We start from the raw sequence: 18,900 nt of genomic DNA, 5'->3' as shown, positions 1-18,900 counted from the left end.
ATTCCAGCTGGATGTTTATTACTATAAACAAAGCAGTACTTTTTTGCAGTAGTACTTCTTTTGAAACAACAAATTCATTTGTTCCATTCATATAGACTGATAGGATATATTGTCCCCAGATAACTTACCAGAATAGAGAAAAACAGCAGTGAGTATGGGGAAATAGGGTAAAACAGGCCAGTTTTGTTTGAAAGCAGTTAATGAGAACATTCCGTAATATTCTGGATACTGGATTTTTTTTAGGTAAATGAGCAGATCAATATGGTACATTGAGTCAAATAGTTTCCGCTCAAATTTCCATGAAGCATTCTTCACACTGAAAGTTGAATGACATTTTTCAGCTTTATCCAGCCTGTTAAGAACAAAAACAACAACCCCAAACATTTGTACAATCATCTCTAGCAAGATAGGTATTTGCAAAACTTTTGGTGCAATGAATTTTGATACCTCTAGCTGGCCAGGGCACAGCCTGACTCCCTCCTTTGGCAATCCTCACAGAACATTTAGCCCAATGGTTGCCATTAATTTGATTGGAATTAATTTTATAATGAAATGATTTTAGAATGTTTTATCGTTTTACTGTTGTTAGCCACTCTGAGCCCGGCTTTGGCTGGGGAGGGTGGGATATAAATAAAATTTATTATTATTATGGCCTTCTTTCATACCCCTGCTGAACTTTACACATTCTCGCCCCCACCGCAACCTCCAGTATCTGCTTTTTAAATGTACACACACAAACTTCAACCATTTCCAATCATATCAAAGTAGGGGGTTAAGTACTTATTTATTTAGAAGTGCAACAATGTTACCCGTGTCAATAGCTGAAACTACTCAACTAAGTATCCAGAAATATCTAAAGTTTATAAATTCAGCAAAAATAAAAATTTACAGTTTAAAGCTTTATTGTCTTTAAATACAGAAATGTTAAACAGGTTCAATCTTCTAGAATCGTAAGAGTTCCAGGGTCCCAAGGGTCATCTGGTCCAACCTCCTGCAATGCAGGAATCTCAGCTAAAGCATCCATGACAGATGGCCATCCAACCTCTGCTTAAAAACCTCCAAGGAAGGAGAGTCCACAACCACAATAAAATCAAGATAAAAATTACAACTCCATTTTAAAACTGTGGTTCCCAATTGGTGGTCTGCAGCGCCCGCCCCCCCCCCCGATCTGTGGCACCATTCACATAACCAAAAACTACCATAAAGGTATCAAAATTTTCAAAAGTAAGGGGTCCATGGCTTTAAAAAACAGGGAGTCTACAGTACTTAGCTAATTGTGAACCACTGCTTTAAAACACAAGATTTAAAATACAAAACAAATTTTAAAGACTACACACCATTAACTCAAGTGAATACATAATGTGGCTGCCAGACTGGTGACTGGGAGCAGCCGCTAGGACCACATAACACCAGTCCTAAAAGACCTACATTGGCTCCCAGGATTTCTGAGAACAATTCAAAGTATTGGTGCTGACCTTTAAAGACCTAAACAGCCCTGTATACCTGAAGGAGCATCTCCACCTCCATCGTCCAGCCCAGACACTGAGATCCAGCTCAGGAAGCCTTCTGGCGGTTCCCTCACTGCGAGAAGGGATGCTACAGAGAACCAGACACAGGACCTTCTTGGCAGTGGTGCCCACCCAAGGGAACACCCTCCCATCAGATGTCAAACAGATAAACATCTACAAAACTTTCTGAAGGCAGTCCTGTAATGGGAAGTTTTTAATGTTTGATATTTTCTGTGCTTTTATTATGTTGGAAACCGCTCAGAATGCTTTCTTTCTTTCTTTCTTGGTTTCATTTTAAATCTGTTAACAGTCTTACAATTTTTTCATCACATAGCACTCATGCTTGCACTATTAAGTCATGAGTTACATGGAATCCACACAGCACTTGTTATTCTATAAAGAAGAGCGATGACTGGCAGGTTCTATATCACAAGCACCCATTGACTGTCCAAGCACACCAGAAAGAATACCCACACTCTAAATTTAAATGTCATTCTTGTTTTATCTCTGGCAGCTTTAAGCTACTTACCCTCCTCAAATAATTCCTTCTTTTGTATTCCTGACTACCTCTGGTACAGTAGTTGATTGCCTGCAACTCCACATAGTATAACTGTCCCAAAATATACCTTGCGTACATTCACTAGGAAACAAGAAAAACACAAATCAATAGCACATCTTCATACCGATTGAAATATAGAGCCTAGAAACAGTGGGTTGACTTCAATTGTGGTTTTTCCTTTGCAGCAAGAGTCTAGATAGAGAATTTTGGTTGTGTTCCATTATTCCATTCTGCTATGGATCAGCCTTTGGGAAGGAAAATTACAGGCAAAACAACAAAACTGGGGACCCCAATTTGCATGGGCAGCTTTCTGTTCTAACTAAGGCAAAACCATCACTGGATACAACCCAGAACTGCAAATTACATGACAGCAGATCTGTTTTACATATGATAAATTCACGGTAATAAACTTGAAGTTTGCCAAACAGCAGCATCAAGAACATTCATGTTTCTTCAAGCAGCCACACCATCCCCTGAAAGAAGTCATAAACACCCAAAGTTCATAGGTCCATATTGAGATCAATGTGCATCTGCCCCTCTCAGAGCAGTTTCTACAGGCCCACAGCTCATCACAGCATAATCCAGCAGGCAAAAATTCATCTACCCATTAGAGATCAAAAACAGAAAGATATCTTCAGACATGTGTCTTGAAAACCCTTTGAAATTTTCCTCTCCCCTGCTTTACAAAAATGTAAAACAAACAGAAATAAGCCATCATGAATCTGGAAACCCAAAGACGACTGGGGAATGGTGGAAGAAAGATACCTGAAACTTGAAGAAAGGATTCAACTTCCTCTGCTATATTCCTTGGACAAAGCACTCATGAAGTACATCTTCAACTGCACTTCAGCATCATAACCATTTCCTAGAAGAAGAAAAACAAAGCTTATTAAGTGATCATCTACTCTTAATTTGGCATGTCAAGAGTGTTTCCCTGCATCAGGGACATTCATCAAAAGGAACAGTTCACATGGTGCTACACGGTACCCCGTTTAATAAAGATGATGCGATGAGACCTCCCTCCTTTAGTTGTATCAATGCATCAGATTGGAGTCCCGTTTTATATCAACGTTTGTTCCACTAAGGTTGCTCAGGAACTTAGCACATGCTATAGGGGGTATAGGTAATTCTTCACTCCCTCCCAGCCAGAGAGGGCAATGAGAGGCAGAGAACTTTCCTCTACATTTTTCAGAACATCCTTCCATGACAGTTTATCAGGCTAATGCACCCCTAGTAACTAGGGCTTTCCTTCTGCAAGTGGCTGGCAATGCTCTTCTCTCTAGAAACACATATGAAAAGACTGATGCTCCCTCACATTTCCTGCTGAGGAACATTCAACAATGGGTGTGACTTTGTAAAGACAAATAGTAAGGCAAAAATATTAATGTTTCTGGGAATGTGATGGCCACAAAGAGGGCATAGTTAAAGCCAATTCATAGCCATCCATTATTTTAACTAAATATGCTCAAATGGAAGAAGCCAAACAATTTCATCCATTGCAGAATCCACTAATTTAGTTAACCGATCCTCTACTTCTAGCCTATGTCTGCAGAAGGCCAATCCGTGTTGGAAATGGATGGTGAAATCTAAGAGGTCAGGGTGGTGACAGAAGGTTCAGATCCTGAATAGGGTTTCAGGCACCAGGAGGTGGGACACTGCGCATACCCAGGGTCTAGTAGAAGCAGAATTACATGCAGCATGCAAATTTAAACACATTTCTATGTGTACTTAAACATATATAAGGCCATTGAATCCAGTTTTGCAAAACACAGGTAACATTTTGCGGTGGTCTTTTTAAGTAGCCAAGTACACCCAGCCCCAGATCAAAGAGCACATTTCTTTCATCGTGTCTCCAAGGTGATATTTCTACAATTAACACTTCTTCATTTACTCAGCTACATATCATGAAATGTGGTGGTATCATATCCAGAAAGCTATAAAGTCTAACTGTTGAGAAAGTGCTTTCTCATTTTAGTTTCTCAGAATGGCGCTAGGCTTTGGTCAAATATTGTCAAATAACAATCACACATGTTAAGTATTAATTTTAAGAGATTATACATACACCTATTTTTAAAAAAAAAATCAGAAGAACTTTTTAGAAGAAATCTTAATGAATTATTATAATATTTAACAACATTATTTAAGAATTCTTACAAATGTGGTCATTTTACTGGACAGTTCTACTCTGGTTTTTATCATGGGAACACGAGTGTCAGCCTATAATCACAAGATTTTTTAAAAAAATCAATTCAAAACAAAGTGAACTAAGAGCAAAACACAAGCCAGTTTTTAAACTGTTGTGGAAAGTAGAAAACATGTCAATGCTTTACTCAGTATCACTTTCAGTTGGCTCTGTACCTCCATCAGCGTCAAAGTCACAAGCAGCAATGGTAAGCACCCCCAATGCCTGTCATTGCTAATCAATGGCAGCATAATAAAAGAAAAGCTTCCACCTAAATAGAAGCATTCTTGATTCCATGTAACATTTGACAATATTTGATCAAATAGGCAGCCAACTGGCAGGGCTTAACTGGTCAAACTGACCAACACGCCAACCCTAAGGCACTTCCTGACCATATTAACAGGCTTCCAAACACTAGTTAATCCAGTTAATTCAATTTCGTATTCCAAAACATTGCAGCTTAGCCAAATACACCCAGACAGCCTAGCAAAAGGACAAATTATCCTTCTTGATCTGGTGCTGCGCCCAAATTCCATCACCAACAGTATTGCAGCACTTATTTTTCAATGTGTTTGTGGCATGGAGGAGGGTATCAGACCTCCCAACAGCTCTCACAAGTGTAAACTCGAAAAAGCCTCTTGAGTGACCTTACCTCTCCGGCACCTGCACAATGCTCTTCAGGTGACTTGGAGCTTTTAGGCACATGCATGCTGAAAGTAAGGAAGGTGCAAGCTTCTACCCCACTTGCAGAAGTCCTGGATGTGCTTCAGTTGCATATAGGATTGTGACTCCTGACATTTAGGGTAAGCAGCTGCTCAGTGCAACATTCTGTACTTTGACTTGTTGGCAACAGATACATACCCTTACTAAACTTTGAAAGGAGATTTTACAATCAACAGGCTTCCTCCATCTTGTAGTCAGAACATTTCCCATCTTTTCGAACATTTGAGACTATCTAAACTTTTTCTTGGCTTGCGATTTTACTGTTTACATCCTTTAATCTGCAGCAGTTGTACCTAAATCCTTGCCAGCCATTATAGAGAAGCCTTATTTCTCAGCTCTTGGATAAGATGCTTGTCCTACTGAAATCTAAGTGAAATTTGGCTGTTCATATTGGTGCCATGATGCTACATTGTTGACACATTTGTAATTTGGGGGAAAGTAAAAAATTGCAATGTTACATACTAGTGTTTGTTTGTTTGTTTTTCTTACTATATTTGGAACTTACCATTTAAAAAATTATCACTGCCTACCCATGATCTCTGGTGCAGAGTAAGAGGCTAGAGCAAGCCCCAGTGCACATCTTGCATCAGCCACAAATTCACTGAAGGTAGCACCTCGCTGTGAGTCCTCCAAGACCCAGTCTCTGCTGGCTGGCACATTTCCTCTTGACTTGAGATGGCAGGGCCCTGACCGACTCCAACCCAAAGACTGCTCCTGCTGCTCCATGTGGACTAAGACAATCAGGGTGAGGTCTAGTTTAGGAGGTTGTTGCTGAGGGGAACAGTTTGTCTCATATTTACAATGCTAAATCCTATCTTAACTTATTAATGGATTGTTTACCGTATTTTTCTGTGTATAAGATGCCCCCTTTTTGGGGGGACTCAAATTTAACAAAATTTGCACTATGCACTCTCCATGTATAAGATGACCCCCACTTTTTAGCATAATTTTTAAAGGAAAAAACCTAGTCTTACACACGGAAAAGTACAGTATATTTGAGATGTTTTGATTAGCCTATTAACTTTATAGAACCACAGAAGTCCACAGGTGACAGGGACCTTGGGGGTCATCTAGTCTAACCCCCTGCAATGCAGGAATCTCAACTAAAGAATCTATGATTCTGCTTAAAAACCTCCAAGGAAGGAGAGTCCACAACCTCCTGAGGAAGTCCATTTCCACTGTCAAACAGACCTTACTGTTAGAAAGTACTGTTGGAATCTCTTTTCTCTTAACTTGGAAGCCATTGGTTCAGGGTCTACAGTCCAATGCAGGTGAAAACAAGCTTGTTCCATTCTCCATGTGACCTTTAGATATTTAAAATCATAGAATTGCAGAGCTGGAAGGGACCATGTGAGAGCTAATCCAAACACCTGCAGTGCAGGAATCTTTTGCCCAATGTGGGGCTCGAACCCATGACCCAAACTGAGCCAATTTGAAGGTGGCTATTGACTCTCCTCTCCTCTTTTCCAGGCTAAACACACCCAACTCCCTCAACTGTTCCTCATAAAACTTAGTTTCCAGACCCCTGGATCATCTTGGTTGCCCTCCTCTGCACACGTTCCAGCTTGTCAATATTCTCCTTTGTATGGTTATTTAAATTTTGTTGTGTTCTTTAATCTCATTATTCTAAGATGTAGTTTTTAGATATGTACACTATTTGATCTTTTGAGCCACTAGAAGAATGTTTTGCTCCCGATCGCAGAAGTAAAAGCATCATAAACGATGACAATGATATTGGGTTGCCTTACATCAGATATCCTCTTAAAACCTCAATAGCCCATCTGCAATGTGTGGATAATACTGACCAAACAAGGTTTTGATAAAATGGTTGAGAAACATTAGAAGTCTTGTGAACTCAGTACAGCTCAGTAATATTGATCAGTATAATTTCCCCAATCAGAACTAAATTGTCATGTTCACTTTATCCCCCAAAAGTTGGCAAGATGTTTATTCCTTCCTTAGGTATAGCAATGATGCTGAAATCAAGATCGACTCCTGGAATTGAAGCTGATCAATATCAACTTACATTCTCTTTATCAATCCATTAAAATGATTACCTTATATAAGCAGTATTTCAAGCAACTTTGTAGCCCCATTATGTCCTTTCCAATCCATATTTCTCAAGTTTATTTAGGAAGATGCCATGTGTGAGTAAGTCAAAAGTTTTGCTGAAAGAGAGATATATAGTCTGTTGACGGTATTCCCTTTCAAACTAAACCAGGGTTGCTGTTTTTAATCAAGAATGGGAATTGGTCAGGTTTGTAAAAGCACTGCTGCTTCTCATTTTTTCCAGCTCCTCTCAACCCCAATCCTAATAGCTACTTCAATTTTACAATTAGGTAATAATTTTAAAAGTAATACTCGCACTAAAATCCAAAAGAGTTACAACTCACATTCCAGTCACATTTTTATAACACCCATTGAAGAGTCTTAAGCTAGCTGTTTAGATTTAGATGTATAAGGAATGGTGCAGAATATAGTTTGCTTGATCTCAACTCAGAAAACTAGAAGTACACCATCCCATCCACCACTTTCCCGCTGGTATTTTCACCATTGATCGTATATATGTAGGAACAGAGCAGCCTGCACAATAAGCAAGCATTTGCTCTGAATAGTGAACAAGGTACAATGGCCTGCCCTTGCGGACAGGTCATCTCACTTTGGATATGGGGAATGATGATGAGCAACAGGTAGATAGGCTGTCCCCAGATGGAATGAAAAATCGCACTGAAGTAAGCCTACCACACATTCAATGCACAACAATGTGAAACAGCCGCTGCAAACTGCCAAAAAGATCTGAGAAAATTTAATGCTATTTTTCATTACATTTGGTGTTGTTTTATTCTTTGAAAGCCACCTATGGCTGAACGGTGGCCTAAATCTCTTTCAAAAAACTAAGTTACCCCAAACACACAATGCCAGTTTTAAGGGATGCACCATCAGACAACCTTCCCTTTTCTGTGCAATTGGCTTCATTATGCAATATCTTCCCTACCAACCTGCCAGTTCTTCACCCGCTCCCCACCCAAAGGTACTTAGTAATTGCATGGAAATGTATCAATTGTTTTGTTACACATATCTGCCCCAAGTGAATGTGAGAATTGTGCTCCAGGCAATTACAGATACACACTGCATCGCTAAGCCAGAACAGAATGCAGAAGTACATTGATCAGGAGTTGCCAACTTTGGGAGGGCTTGAGGGCTCATTTGAAAACTAGAAGAAATTGTCATGGGCACCAAACACAGCAAAAGCTAACACAATGGTTACAATAGAGCGCTTCTTTCAAACCAGAGGGGAGGGAGAGTAAAGCACCAAGGCAGGCCAGGGGGTGGGAATGGATGTGTGCTTGTGGGTTCAGTGTTGGCAACCCCTGACATTTATAGCGCCTCCTATAGTGACAAGTAGCGAGAATATAAATTTCTGTGTTAAAGGTATATTATACTTATAGTGTCTGTGGACACCATGGTGCCCTTAGGAACTTTGTCCCCACCATTATTATTTTTAAAAAAGAAAGTTTTGATTAGGTTGGGTGTAGCCTGTTTTTTCCAGGGGATGTTGCCTGCTTTTTTGGGTGTGTAAGTGGTTTGCTTTGTTTCAGGTTGTACTTTGAGCATCACCAGTTTCTCTTATGTGAAATGGGTATCACATGCTACCTACCATCTGTTTCTTATGCCTGCTGGCCCAGAAAACTTGGGGAAGCTCCCATTTTTAAACACAATATTGGTATATTATTGATCTTCTAAACATTTGATCTCCATTATTCTTTAAAAGGTTTTCTGAAACAAATTTTTAATGCTTCTGTACTCAGTAAACAGCTGTTACAATTCTGATTTGTCCAGTATGTAAGTATGTTTGATATACCATCAAGGAAGGGAAGGTTTAAGCCTCTATCTTTCTGGTCATTTCTGCTGGCCTGACAGTTTGAACTTTCAGTATAAATGTGTATTCATATACTTATCAACAGATTACCTTCTAAGACATTTAAGAAGTTAAAATCCGAGCCTCTTGTAATTTACATATTTAATGTTTTGGATTTAGCTATGTCCTAATACAACAAAATCCTCAATTTAGGCTGTAATCCCCCTTCTACTGTCTTTTTTCCCAAATAAATTACAGTGAGACAGAAGTATACACAGAAGTGGTGATACACTAGACTTTAAAAGAGGAGTTTTTTTATGAAAAGCTCTTTCAGTATCAGGCCCCTATCTTTAATTCAAAAGATTATCAGTGAAGAAAGTCACTATACCATCAATACTATATAAAAAGGGTTTCTTGATTTTCATATTTTCTCTCATCCCTTGTTTTAGTTTCAGTACAATTAACATTTTAGAAAAAATGACTCCTTTATATTTGTCTCAAAATACTCAATTAAATGTTTTTAATTTCAGATCCCACCCACTTCAATATTATAAAAATTGCAAAAAAATTACCTAACACAATAGTTGATCAGAAAAGGACTTTCCACTGCTGCGGACTCAATGGCCAGGAGTAGGAATTGCTTTACAATCAGAGCATGTCCACTATCGTCCGCAGAAAAAGGGAAAAACTTCACTTCTGAGAAGAAATATATGTCGCCTGTCTTAGTTATTGGGGGGGGGGGGACGACACACATAAGTAAAAAACAAAACAAAACAAAAAACCAAGATAAGTTATCCTAGATGTGCATCCACAGACTGTACACTGGTTTAACCTGACAAACAGTAACAGACAACAGCATTCACTGTAGTGTGTAGGTAAAACCGCATACTTTTTCAAATTTACCTCATGGGTAACCACCACCATAAGTAACACAGAGAGCATAGGTTTCAAGCAACTGGGCAATGGCAACAGTGTCAGGCATTTATTTCTCCTTGACTGTGCTACTGCATTGTTTGTCAGCCCAGAAATCTCTCTCTAGACACACACACACCCCTCAGTAAATGGGAAGGGCCCACATGTGTATATACAAAACAGTACACTAGACTGGTACTATTTTATTCTTTTAGACTTCCTGTGGGTTACAGCTGACAGGGAGGCTGACGACCACCAAAACATAAAGAACTGTCCTTCATTTTGAATAGTTATCCTTCAGGATCAAATTCTACATACAGTGGTACCTCGGGTTACATACGCTTCAGGTTACACACTCCGCTAACCCAGAAATAGTGCTTCAGGTTAAGAACTTTGCTTCAGGATAAGAACAGAAATTGGGCTCTGGCGGCGCAGCGGCAGCAGGAGGCCCCATTAGCTAAAGTGGTGCTTCAGTTTAAGAACAGTTTCAGGTTAAAAACGGACCTCCGGAACGAATTAAGTACTTAACCCGAGGTACCACTGTACATGGCGAAAGTACATGAACAGACAGGCAATTTCAACGAACATCTTCAGGGATCTGAAGGATAACGAAACATGGTTCGTTCTGAGTGTTTAAAATATTGCCATTTTAAAAAAATAAAAAAATGGCCAAGGCAGCAACAGACACCAAGCAAAAAATTAAACATTATGGGGAAACCGACGCATAAACTGACTTCTTAGAACCTAAGGATGGCTCTGCTAGATCAGACCAAAGGCTCATCTAGTCCAGTATCCTGTATCACACAGAGCTGCCAAATAGATGTCCATGTGCCCGTAAGCGCAACACGAGTGTCTTCCTTGACCATATGTAGCAACCAACCAAGTTTGGGTGGACAGAGATACTGGTGCTAATATGTTCAATTACATGTAATCTGAAAGACACGTTTCCCCGTTTTGTGTTGGCTGGACATTAGCATTTCTGTGCTTGCAGAATACGTTATCCTTTGTGGATTTAGTTGCTGTTGGGCCAAATAAGGCAATGTGAATGCAACACAATGTGCCTTTTTAAAATAAAATTTCATTATTGATGTTTGGGTGTTAGGGGCAAAAACCCAAAATATTTTAACCCATTGGCCTTCAACTCCGCTAACCCAGTGCTTCAGGTTAAGAACTTTGCTTCAGGATAAGAACAGAAATCGGGCTCCGGCGGTGCAGCAGCAGCAGGAGGCCCCATTAGCTAAAGTGGTGCTTCAGGTTAAGAACAGTTTCAGGTTGCAGCCACTACAGGCTTGCAGCTTAATAAAAGGTGGACTGCAATACCAACACTACTGCCATATTCAATATTCAAATTCATTTTTGGGTTACGAGTGGATCCCAGGTCTGAAAAGGTTGAAGTCTACCATTTTAAATAAACATATAAATCAGGGGTGGGATGGAATGCTGTCTTTCCAAACAGTAGTATAATAGATCTTCCATCTTCTTTGGGCTGGGTTCAGCTGAGCAAGTGAGTTAGCAGGAAGCAGCACAATGAGTCCTGACAGTGCAAAAGGGACCGTGTGCAGGGGGAGGTCAGGGGAGATTGTTTCCTCAGACAATCTGAAATGCCTGTACTGCAAGAACAGCTCAAGGAGTACGGCTTTGAATTCCACCCTGCATCTGTCACAAGTCCAATTTCACAAAACTGAGTAAAATTTGAAGCAAAACTTTACCAAGCAATTTTGCTAAAAAAAAATACCTGTGAACTCAAAAGCAAAGGTCCAAATTAAATCCAATTCAGCATCTGAAATGGGCAGCAAACATACTGGCAAAAATGAAAGGACCTGACCATAGCAACTAAGGTATTCACTTGTAGTCTTTCTTTTTTCTTTTTATTTGCAACCATTAGGGGAAAAAAATTGGGCATTCTTTAAGGATTAATTACAAGTGTGCTAGAGATGATAGAAATATAGCTGAAGGTCCAAGAGACTTTTGGGTTGGATCCACAAATTGTCCTGCATGAGACAGGACACCCCACCCCAAATCACTTCTACAATTTCCCACCCCAAATCACTTCTACAATTTCCCAACTCAAGCCCCTCAGAGCCCATTCCCCACAATCCTAGACCACCCCAACCTTCAAAAGCAGCTTTTCAAAGGATGTTTTCAGTGGACGTTTGTTGCAGAAGTGAACTTTTGCTTGCACTTCTCTGGTTTCAACTCTGTAGATTTAGTTGATAAACTGGAAGAACAAAGCACTGCTTGTTGCATATGTCATTTTCATATCTACTACACGAGCAAGCAAAGTTTCTATGTTCATATGATGTGTCTTTTTTGGTTTTAATCTTCTATAAGGTCCCAATAAACATGACACAAACTTTTGTGAAAGTTTAGGAATCATCAAGAGTAATCACCATATTTGTGTTGCAAAATTCTCAAGTCTCTTTGGATTCTTCAGAATAGTAGTACAGAAAATGTTACAATTAATTTGGAAAATCATGCTAACAAAAATTCATATTTCTGACAAATGATCATAATATAATAGAGGGAATAGAGATTCCCATATAGTATCTGCATTTCGTAAATATTTTTTAAAAGTGGATGGTCTGGGCCTGAAATCACCCTTTCAACACACAAATTTCCTACAAATTGATATATTTATTCTTTGACCCATTCTTTGATAATCCTAAAAGTACAGCGATATGAGGAAGCTATGAAGTAGGCAACCCACTCTTTGAGGGAGAATATCCATGCGCCCCTAATAACGTTCACCCCAATTCAGATGCAAATAAATCTTGTTAAGAGGATTATTAGAAAGCTATGAACAGAAGTTTCTGTTCTGGTTTCTTCAAAAGCACACAGCAGAATCCTAAATATTTGATTGGCTTGGTATATTTTTCCCTGAACAAAGAGCTGTGTAGGGGGAGGCCTCTGCCATCTAGTGGCTGAGGACAGAAAATACACCAGTAGGTTTCCAGCAACTCCATTTCCGAACCTCTCTGGCTTAGCACCTTTTTCATTTCTCCTGTGAGTGCCCTGTTCCATTCTTTTCTGTTTTCCAAGTGTATTTAACTACATTGGCTTGATGGCTCAGAGGCTGCATTTCTCTTGCTTATGAGACTGTTATTTTTGTACTTATCCTGTTCTCTGGGATTTGTTGTTACTTAGGTTTTTGTCTAAGCTTGTGTTTCCTGCATGCACCATGTTATGTTATGTTTGGCACTGGCCAGTTTTTGTTTGCTTATTATCTGAGGAAGCAGTCGGATTGATAGCTCCCTTTCTCTTATGTACTGTTTGCCCCTTGCCTGAAGCTGGACTTGTTAGAATATGGATTAAGGTCACTGACAATAAAACACCACCTACTTCCTCAACTAGTGCATTTCCCACCCTTGACCACTAGATGGCCCTTTGTCCAATAAAAACACCTTACAGGTGAGTACAAATGGTACATTTTAGGAAAGCAAAATGCCCATGATATAGGCACACCCCTTTGGGTTGCCATATTTTCAACATGAGATCACATCCCTACAGGATGATTTTCAGAATTCTTCCACAATGCAAAATTACACACAACGCCCTTGGCATCACCCTTTCTGTGTCTAATCTTACCTTTGACTGCAGGAGGCACCAGGATAAGGCCAGTGTCCTAGTTCCACTTCCAAAACAGTGTCAGCAGGTTTTAAGTCTTTCTGGAGATCTAACTTCTTAAGCCACATCATGCATGAGCACGAATGACAGGGAAAGGAGAGTAAGTTTGCCACAACACATACATATGGCCTAGTTTTTTCCATATGCTCCTATACTTTATAAAACATCTAATAAGGACAAATTTATGGTTTAATCAACAGGTTTATGCACATAATATGACACCAAATGAGCATTTTTACTGAACATCTCCTCACATAATACATGAAGCACAAAGGTATGTCTGAACAATTAGTTTTCCAAAATGATCAGCAAGAATTTGTAAAAATGAAATAGAGTCAATGTTTGTTGTTGCCTTATGCTGTCTTCTGCTAAACCAATATTAAACTGCTGAATAGCACATGTGTTATAAAGTTCTTGAATTCCAGGACCCATTTGTGATCCAAGTTCATATAATGCTAATCCATTATTAACATTATTAAGGTTTATCCAATTACCCATGGCTTATGAACATGGTTTATTAATAGTTAATAAACTATGCTTAAGCCACTGGGCCCAGCTCAAATGACCAAATACACCATGATTTAATAAACTATGCCTTACCATGTGTTTATCTAATTAGTCATTCAAACAAAACCACTTCCAAGGTATATTAATGAGGTAAAAAATCATTCTTGAATAAAAAACCTTTAACCTATATTCATTACAAGGTATTGCAAGAATACTTTTGAGTAGCTATAAATGATCAGTTCATTTTAAGTAATGGAAGAGTATCTGTAAGTTGACTATATACACAACTTTAGTCCCACCTAAATCTAGTTTAGGTAAATTATATAAGGGCTTTATGAAGACTTAAATGAAGCACTAAAAGAACCCCAAGCAGAGAATATTATAGTACCACATTTTTCATAAAAGTATGAATTCTAGTTGTAAAGATTAAAATCTGAAGGAAAAGGAAATCTGATTTCACCAAGTGTTCAACAACATCCACTATTCTGCAAATTTACTATAGATAGGATAGGAAATATATTTAATCTGAGGCAGTCAGTCCATGTACTATATTAATAAAATCTGTTTGCAATTTTATGGGAAGTGTCTATTTCAGAAAGCATTGCCAGTATAATTTCAAACCCTACATATTTAAAATTGTTTTCCAGATCAACATACCACAGGAAATTATGGTTTCCCATTAAAAGCACAGGCCTTCAATGCACACACAAATACATATTTTTCTTTCACACACCACAGCAGAAGACTGCAAGCTTACCTTCCAATTTCATACTAGACACAGTTTCCTGTGACAAGTTCAGATGAAAAGGGGGAGGAGAATGTGAACCAGAGACTATTGCATGTAACAGGAAGCCCAAGTTTCCTGTTGAATCTAAACACGACTATTGTCTTATTTCATGTTTTTGCATCATTGTGATGGTTAAGACACTAAAATGTCAAAAGCCCTTCATCTTCCCACAGAAAAGCATCACCTTGCTTTGATAAAAAAATTGAATCCATCTTGCCAATAGAACATCTTGATCAGACTTTTTCCATGGTAAAGTGTTTCCTGTTCATTTTCTTATTTTATTTATAAATATCTTCCTATAAAGTATCTCAAAGTGATTTAAACATAAGAACATCAACAATAAATTATTTAAGCAATTTATAGACCCCCCAATACAGTGGTGCCTCGCAAGACGAAATTAATCCGTTCCGTGAGGCTCTTCATATAGCGGTTTTTTCGTCTTGCGAAGCAAGCCCATTGACAGCTTAGCGGATTAGCGCTATTAGCGGTTTAGCGGCTTATCATCTTAGCGGATCAGCTGATAAGCGGCTTAGCTGCTTAGAAAAAGGGGGGGAAGGGGGGAAAACCCGCAGGAACTCGCAAGACATTTTCGTCTCGCAAAGCAAGCCCATAGGGAAATTCGTTTTGCGAAGCGCCTCCAAAACGGAAAACCCTTTTGTCTAGCGGGTTTTCCGTCTTGCGAGGCGTTCGTCTTGCGGGGCACCACTGTACACACTTTTCTAAGCAGTGTAAAAATTATAACATCATGAGAATGATGTAAATAAAATGAAAATACATACTGTCACTAAAAATCCAGAATCAAAATATTAGAACAAAATACTGAGTAGTGCAATCTAAATATTGAAGCTTTCAAAAGTTGTCTAAAGCACATCATGACACCTCTTAGAGGAGGAGGTAAAGGAGAGGGTGTTCCAGGAAATCAGCACCACTGCAGAAAAGAACCAGTTTCTTCATGCCACAAACCATACTGATCTTACCGCTATGTGACGTCTGAACTGATCTGGATTAGTTCTAAGTTCTTTTTACATCTTTTCACATGCTAAAGCTGGCCAGTCACTCAAGTGGCCTTTATTACAATTTGTTATACAGTCCTTTTCACACCACAAGGTTTTAAACAAAACCCTTCTCAAGAGTCATACAGAATTACAAGCTTCCCGGGTTTTTCCCCTACAGGTGGAAGCAGCTACTAGTTGGGTGGAGAACGGGTGTAAAAGGATACTTAACCCTCACCTTCCTTCACTGTTTGTCCACCTAAAATTATCCCACTCCCATATGCTTTTCTCCCCAAGAGATAAAGTTACCAAAAGCTTAAATAAATCCAAGAGTTTAAAAAGCCAGTGCAGACACACTACAGAAGAAAAGCAATGTGACTGGTTATATTGGTATACTGTAGCTGGATTTACTCCAATAGCCACTGGTGACTAAAAACCCTCCTTACCTTCAATTATATATCTAGCTGTATGAAATGTTTGGTGCAGTAATATTAGGTATCAAAGAGTTTCTGAATACTTGTCCCTTATTCAACAGTTGAATTTCAGATCTATCCCCCAGGTGAGATGCTCAAGATGTAGAACAGTAACATTTGCTAACATTCTAAATAATTTCCAGTAAAACAATGTGGAAAGTTCATTCCAGGAGTTACTCACTCTTTGTTTATAAGCAGTGAGAAAGTATGGATGACAAAAGCAATAGGAAAAGTGAATGTGGACACTGTAACAAATGGCTTAACTGTAATGAAACCTTTCAAATACCTTTTTGAAAACATCACTTTTACAAAACAGACCAAGAACTAGCTTTTATCCAAATGATAACTAAATTAAAAGATATCTGAAGGGGCAATAGCAAAGATCAACAGTTGTACCCCAAAGGTAACACAGAATCAAATCATTTTCAAACTCGTTAGCACAATTTTTGGTTCTCAATTAATGATGAACTTGAAATTTATGTATATTAGCAATAAGCCTTGGCATATGCAGTTTTCACTTAGGATGTTTCAGAAGCTTCCATGCTGGATTTACACACACACACACACACACACACACACACACACACAGCTTTGAATAAAGTTTGAAGGGCCTTAATTGCAAAATCCTAGGTTCAATTCTCTATCTTTTTATGATGACAACTTAACTTCCTGTATTAGTTCCCAATTTTTAAAAAATTCACAAAGTATGCAGCTAGTTTCATAGAAAGGAGAAAGATCAGGATATACAAGATGACTCACCTGTTTTTCTTGCTTCTAAAAGTATCGTAAAAGTGGTGATTTTTGTATGACCAATCAGAGGATGATGCAGATACTTCCCTGGCTTTAGAAGCCGAAGCACTGTCTTTTAGTATATTTGCTGTAAACTAACCGTACTAGAGAGTTGGATACAATCAAAAATATTAAGTACATTAGCAGAAATTAAACTAATATGGATAGAAAGTTACATGTTCCTTATAGACAAGAGTTGCAGCGTGGAAGATTGTTTTAGGATAATGAGTAGTCCTTTCTGTTTGTTATCACTCATGGCACCTTGTGAATAACATTTAGAAGTACACATTTATTTTCCTTTGTTTTAAAAGACAAACACAGCTTTCTGGATTATATAAAATCAACAGGTCAAATGTAAAGTCACCTGAAGTATTTTCTAAGGACGACATCAAACCATGTCCTCCTACTTAAGCAATAGGACGTCCTGTTTCTTTTTTTCTTCCAGTCCCCACCACACCACCAAAATCTGCTCCAGGGGTCCCCCAACCCTCCAGAACTGATTTTTGGAGGCATGTCGGTAGCTGCAGGGGGGAGGGAAGAAGAGAAGTCGCTTTGTATGTTGGATCTCACCCCACATTTCTATAGCGCTCAACTATATACTCCTCTAAATGCTTTATAACAAAAGATACCAAGCTGGAACAAACAAGCAAGAGAGATCAGTATACAGACACCGTAAGACAGTTCATATAATGAACAGTCAGCCCAGATCAATGAACAATTTTCCAGCTTAACACCCAAGTCTGATGACTACATATTTCACCTGCCCCCCAAGTCTGCATGGAGAAACGTCAAGTGACCTGCCCTGAACACAGAACTGCACGACTGGGGTGCTACCACCAAGGAGGAGCTAGAAGTTAGATAAAGAACACTTGAGTTCTTTCAGATAGGCAATAGTAAGACCGCTAGGTTAGGTTTTAAAATTCAAACCAAAATATTCTGAATTTGTCCTGTAAAACAAATGCGCCGGTCTTTAGGACAAGAGGTTGCTAGAATTTGGTTATCTGATTCCAACAGGTGCATTTTGTAACTGTTGTGATTTCCAAAATAATTTTCAGAGGAATCCCCATATAAAATACATTTCAGTAATCTAATCTAGTACTTAATGTGGTAGGAATCCAGGACGGTATCACCAAGCTGTGAGCTCATCTAGAGTTTACAAGTCACCAATCCCCACTTACTACTATCACCTCCAGTCAAGTTTGATTGCCAGTTTATTAATTCTTGCACAGTATGTTAGGCATTCCAACTATGATCTCAAATTTGAGGAAATGGAAATGCTTAATGGTTCCACTAGCATACTGGTAACACTGTAATACTCCAGTGTTATCAGTCTCATCCAAGAGATCCTGAAGCTGGCTCAATGTCAGCAACTATCACATTCATAAACTAAGATATAGTGAAAAATGACCTATTTCCTGCATCTAAAGGATCCAAGGAGGGAATCTTGCTTTTTAGTTTTTTATCTATAAATTGCATCAAGTGAACTGGAGAACCACTCTCCTCAAGGAGATATTCTGTTTTATGGCTTCAACAATCCTCACTTGACATCTTGAGTCAACTAGGAAAAGGTAGGATCCACAACACGTGGGAAGGGTTTGGCAAGACTCTTACAAGAACCTTGCAAAACATCCTTAGGTTGTTACAACTGAAATTTATACAGACCAGTTTTAACTGAGGAGACTTCTGATTTAGATGCTGTAAAAGAAGAATCCAAGTTGGATGAGATGCAAGAGGTTTTGGTAACCACAGCAGGTTACCAAAAACATCATCAGATGTCTACTGCCCCAAGTGGACAAGACAAGTATTACTCAAATCAATTCTACAGGATGGCTGTGCCATTTTCACTGACACAGAGTAAGTTCTGCTAATTTGTGTGTTTGTCAGATTGCATTTCCACTTAAACTGGAAAAGTTGTCCCAACATCTTAATCATTGTATTTCTTCATTATAGTACACCTAACCAGGAGAAAACAGAAAAATCTGATC

The 18,900-nt window shown here is 38.8% G+C and overlaps 1 protein-coding gene across 2 annotated transcripts in view; it reads right to left on the bottom strand.

Moving 5' to 3' along the window:
- Positions 1–214: 214 nt before the first annotated feature.
- The window catches only part of PSPC1 (paraspeckle component 1), a 57,111-nt gene continuing 38,425 nt past the window's right edge, over positions 215–18,900 (bottom strand). Inside the window, exons 7-9 of one of the 2 annotated variants that reach the window (XM_081909912.1) lie at positions 7,030–7,140; positions 2,833–2,932; positions 215–2,148 (exon numbers count right to left, since the gene is read on the bottom strand). In XM_081909912.1, the coding sequence (XP_081766038.1) occupies positions 7,129–7,140 (12 nt within the window). In that variant the 3' untranslated portion in view covers positions 215–2,148; positions 2,833–2,932; positions 7,030–7,128. The remainder of the gene's footprint in view (positions 2,149–2,832; positions 2,933–7,029; positions 7,141–18,900) is intronic. The other variant, XM_081909911.1, reaches the window with a different exon arrangement.

The sequence above is a fragment of the Podarcis melisellensis genome, assembly GCF_964234715.1.
Source record: "Podarcis melisellensis genome assembly, chromosome: 4".
Classification (NCBI taxonomy): Eukaryota; Metazoa; Chordata; class Lepidosauria; order Squamata; family Lacertidae; genus Podarcis; species Podarcis melisellensis.
Note: the sequence above shows the minus strand (reverse complement) of the source record. Positions and strands in the feature narration are given on the sequence as shown.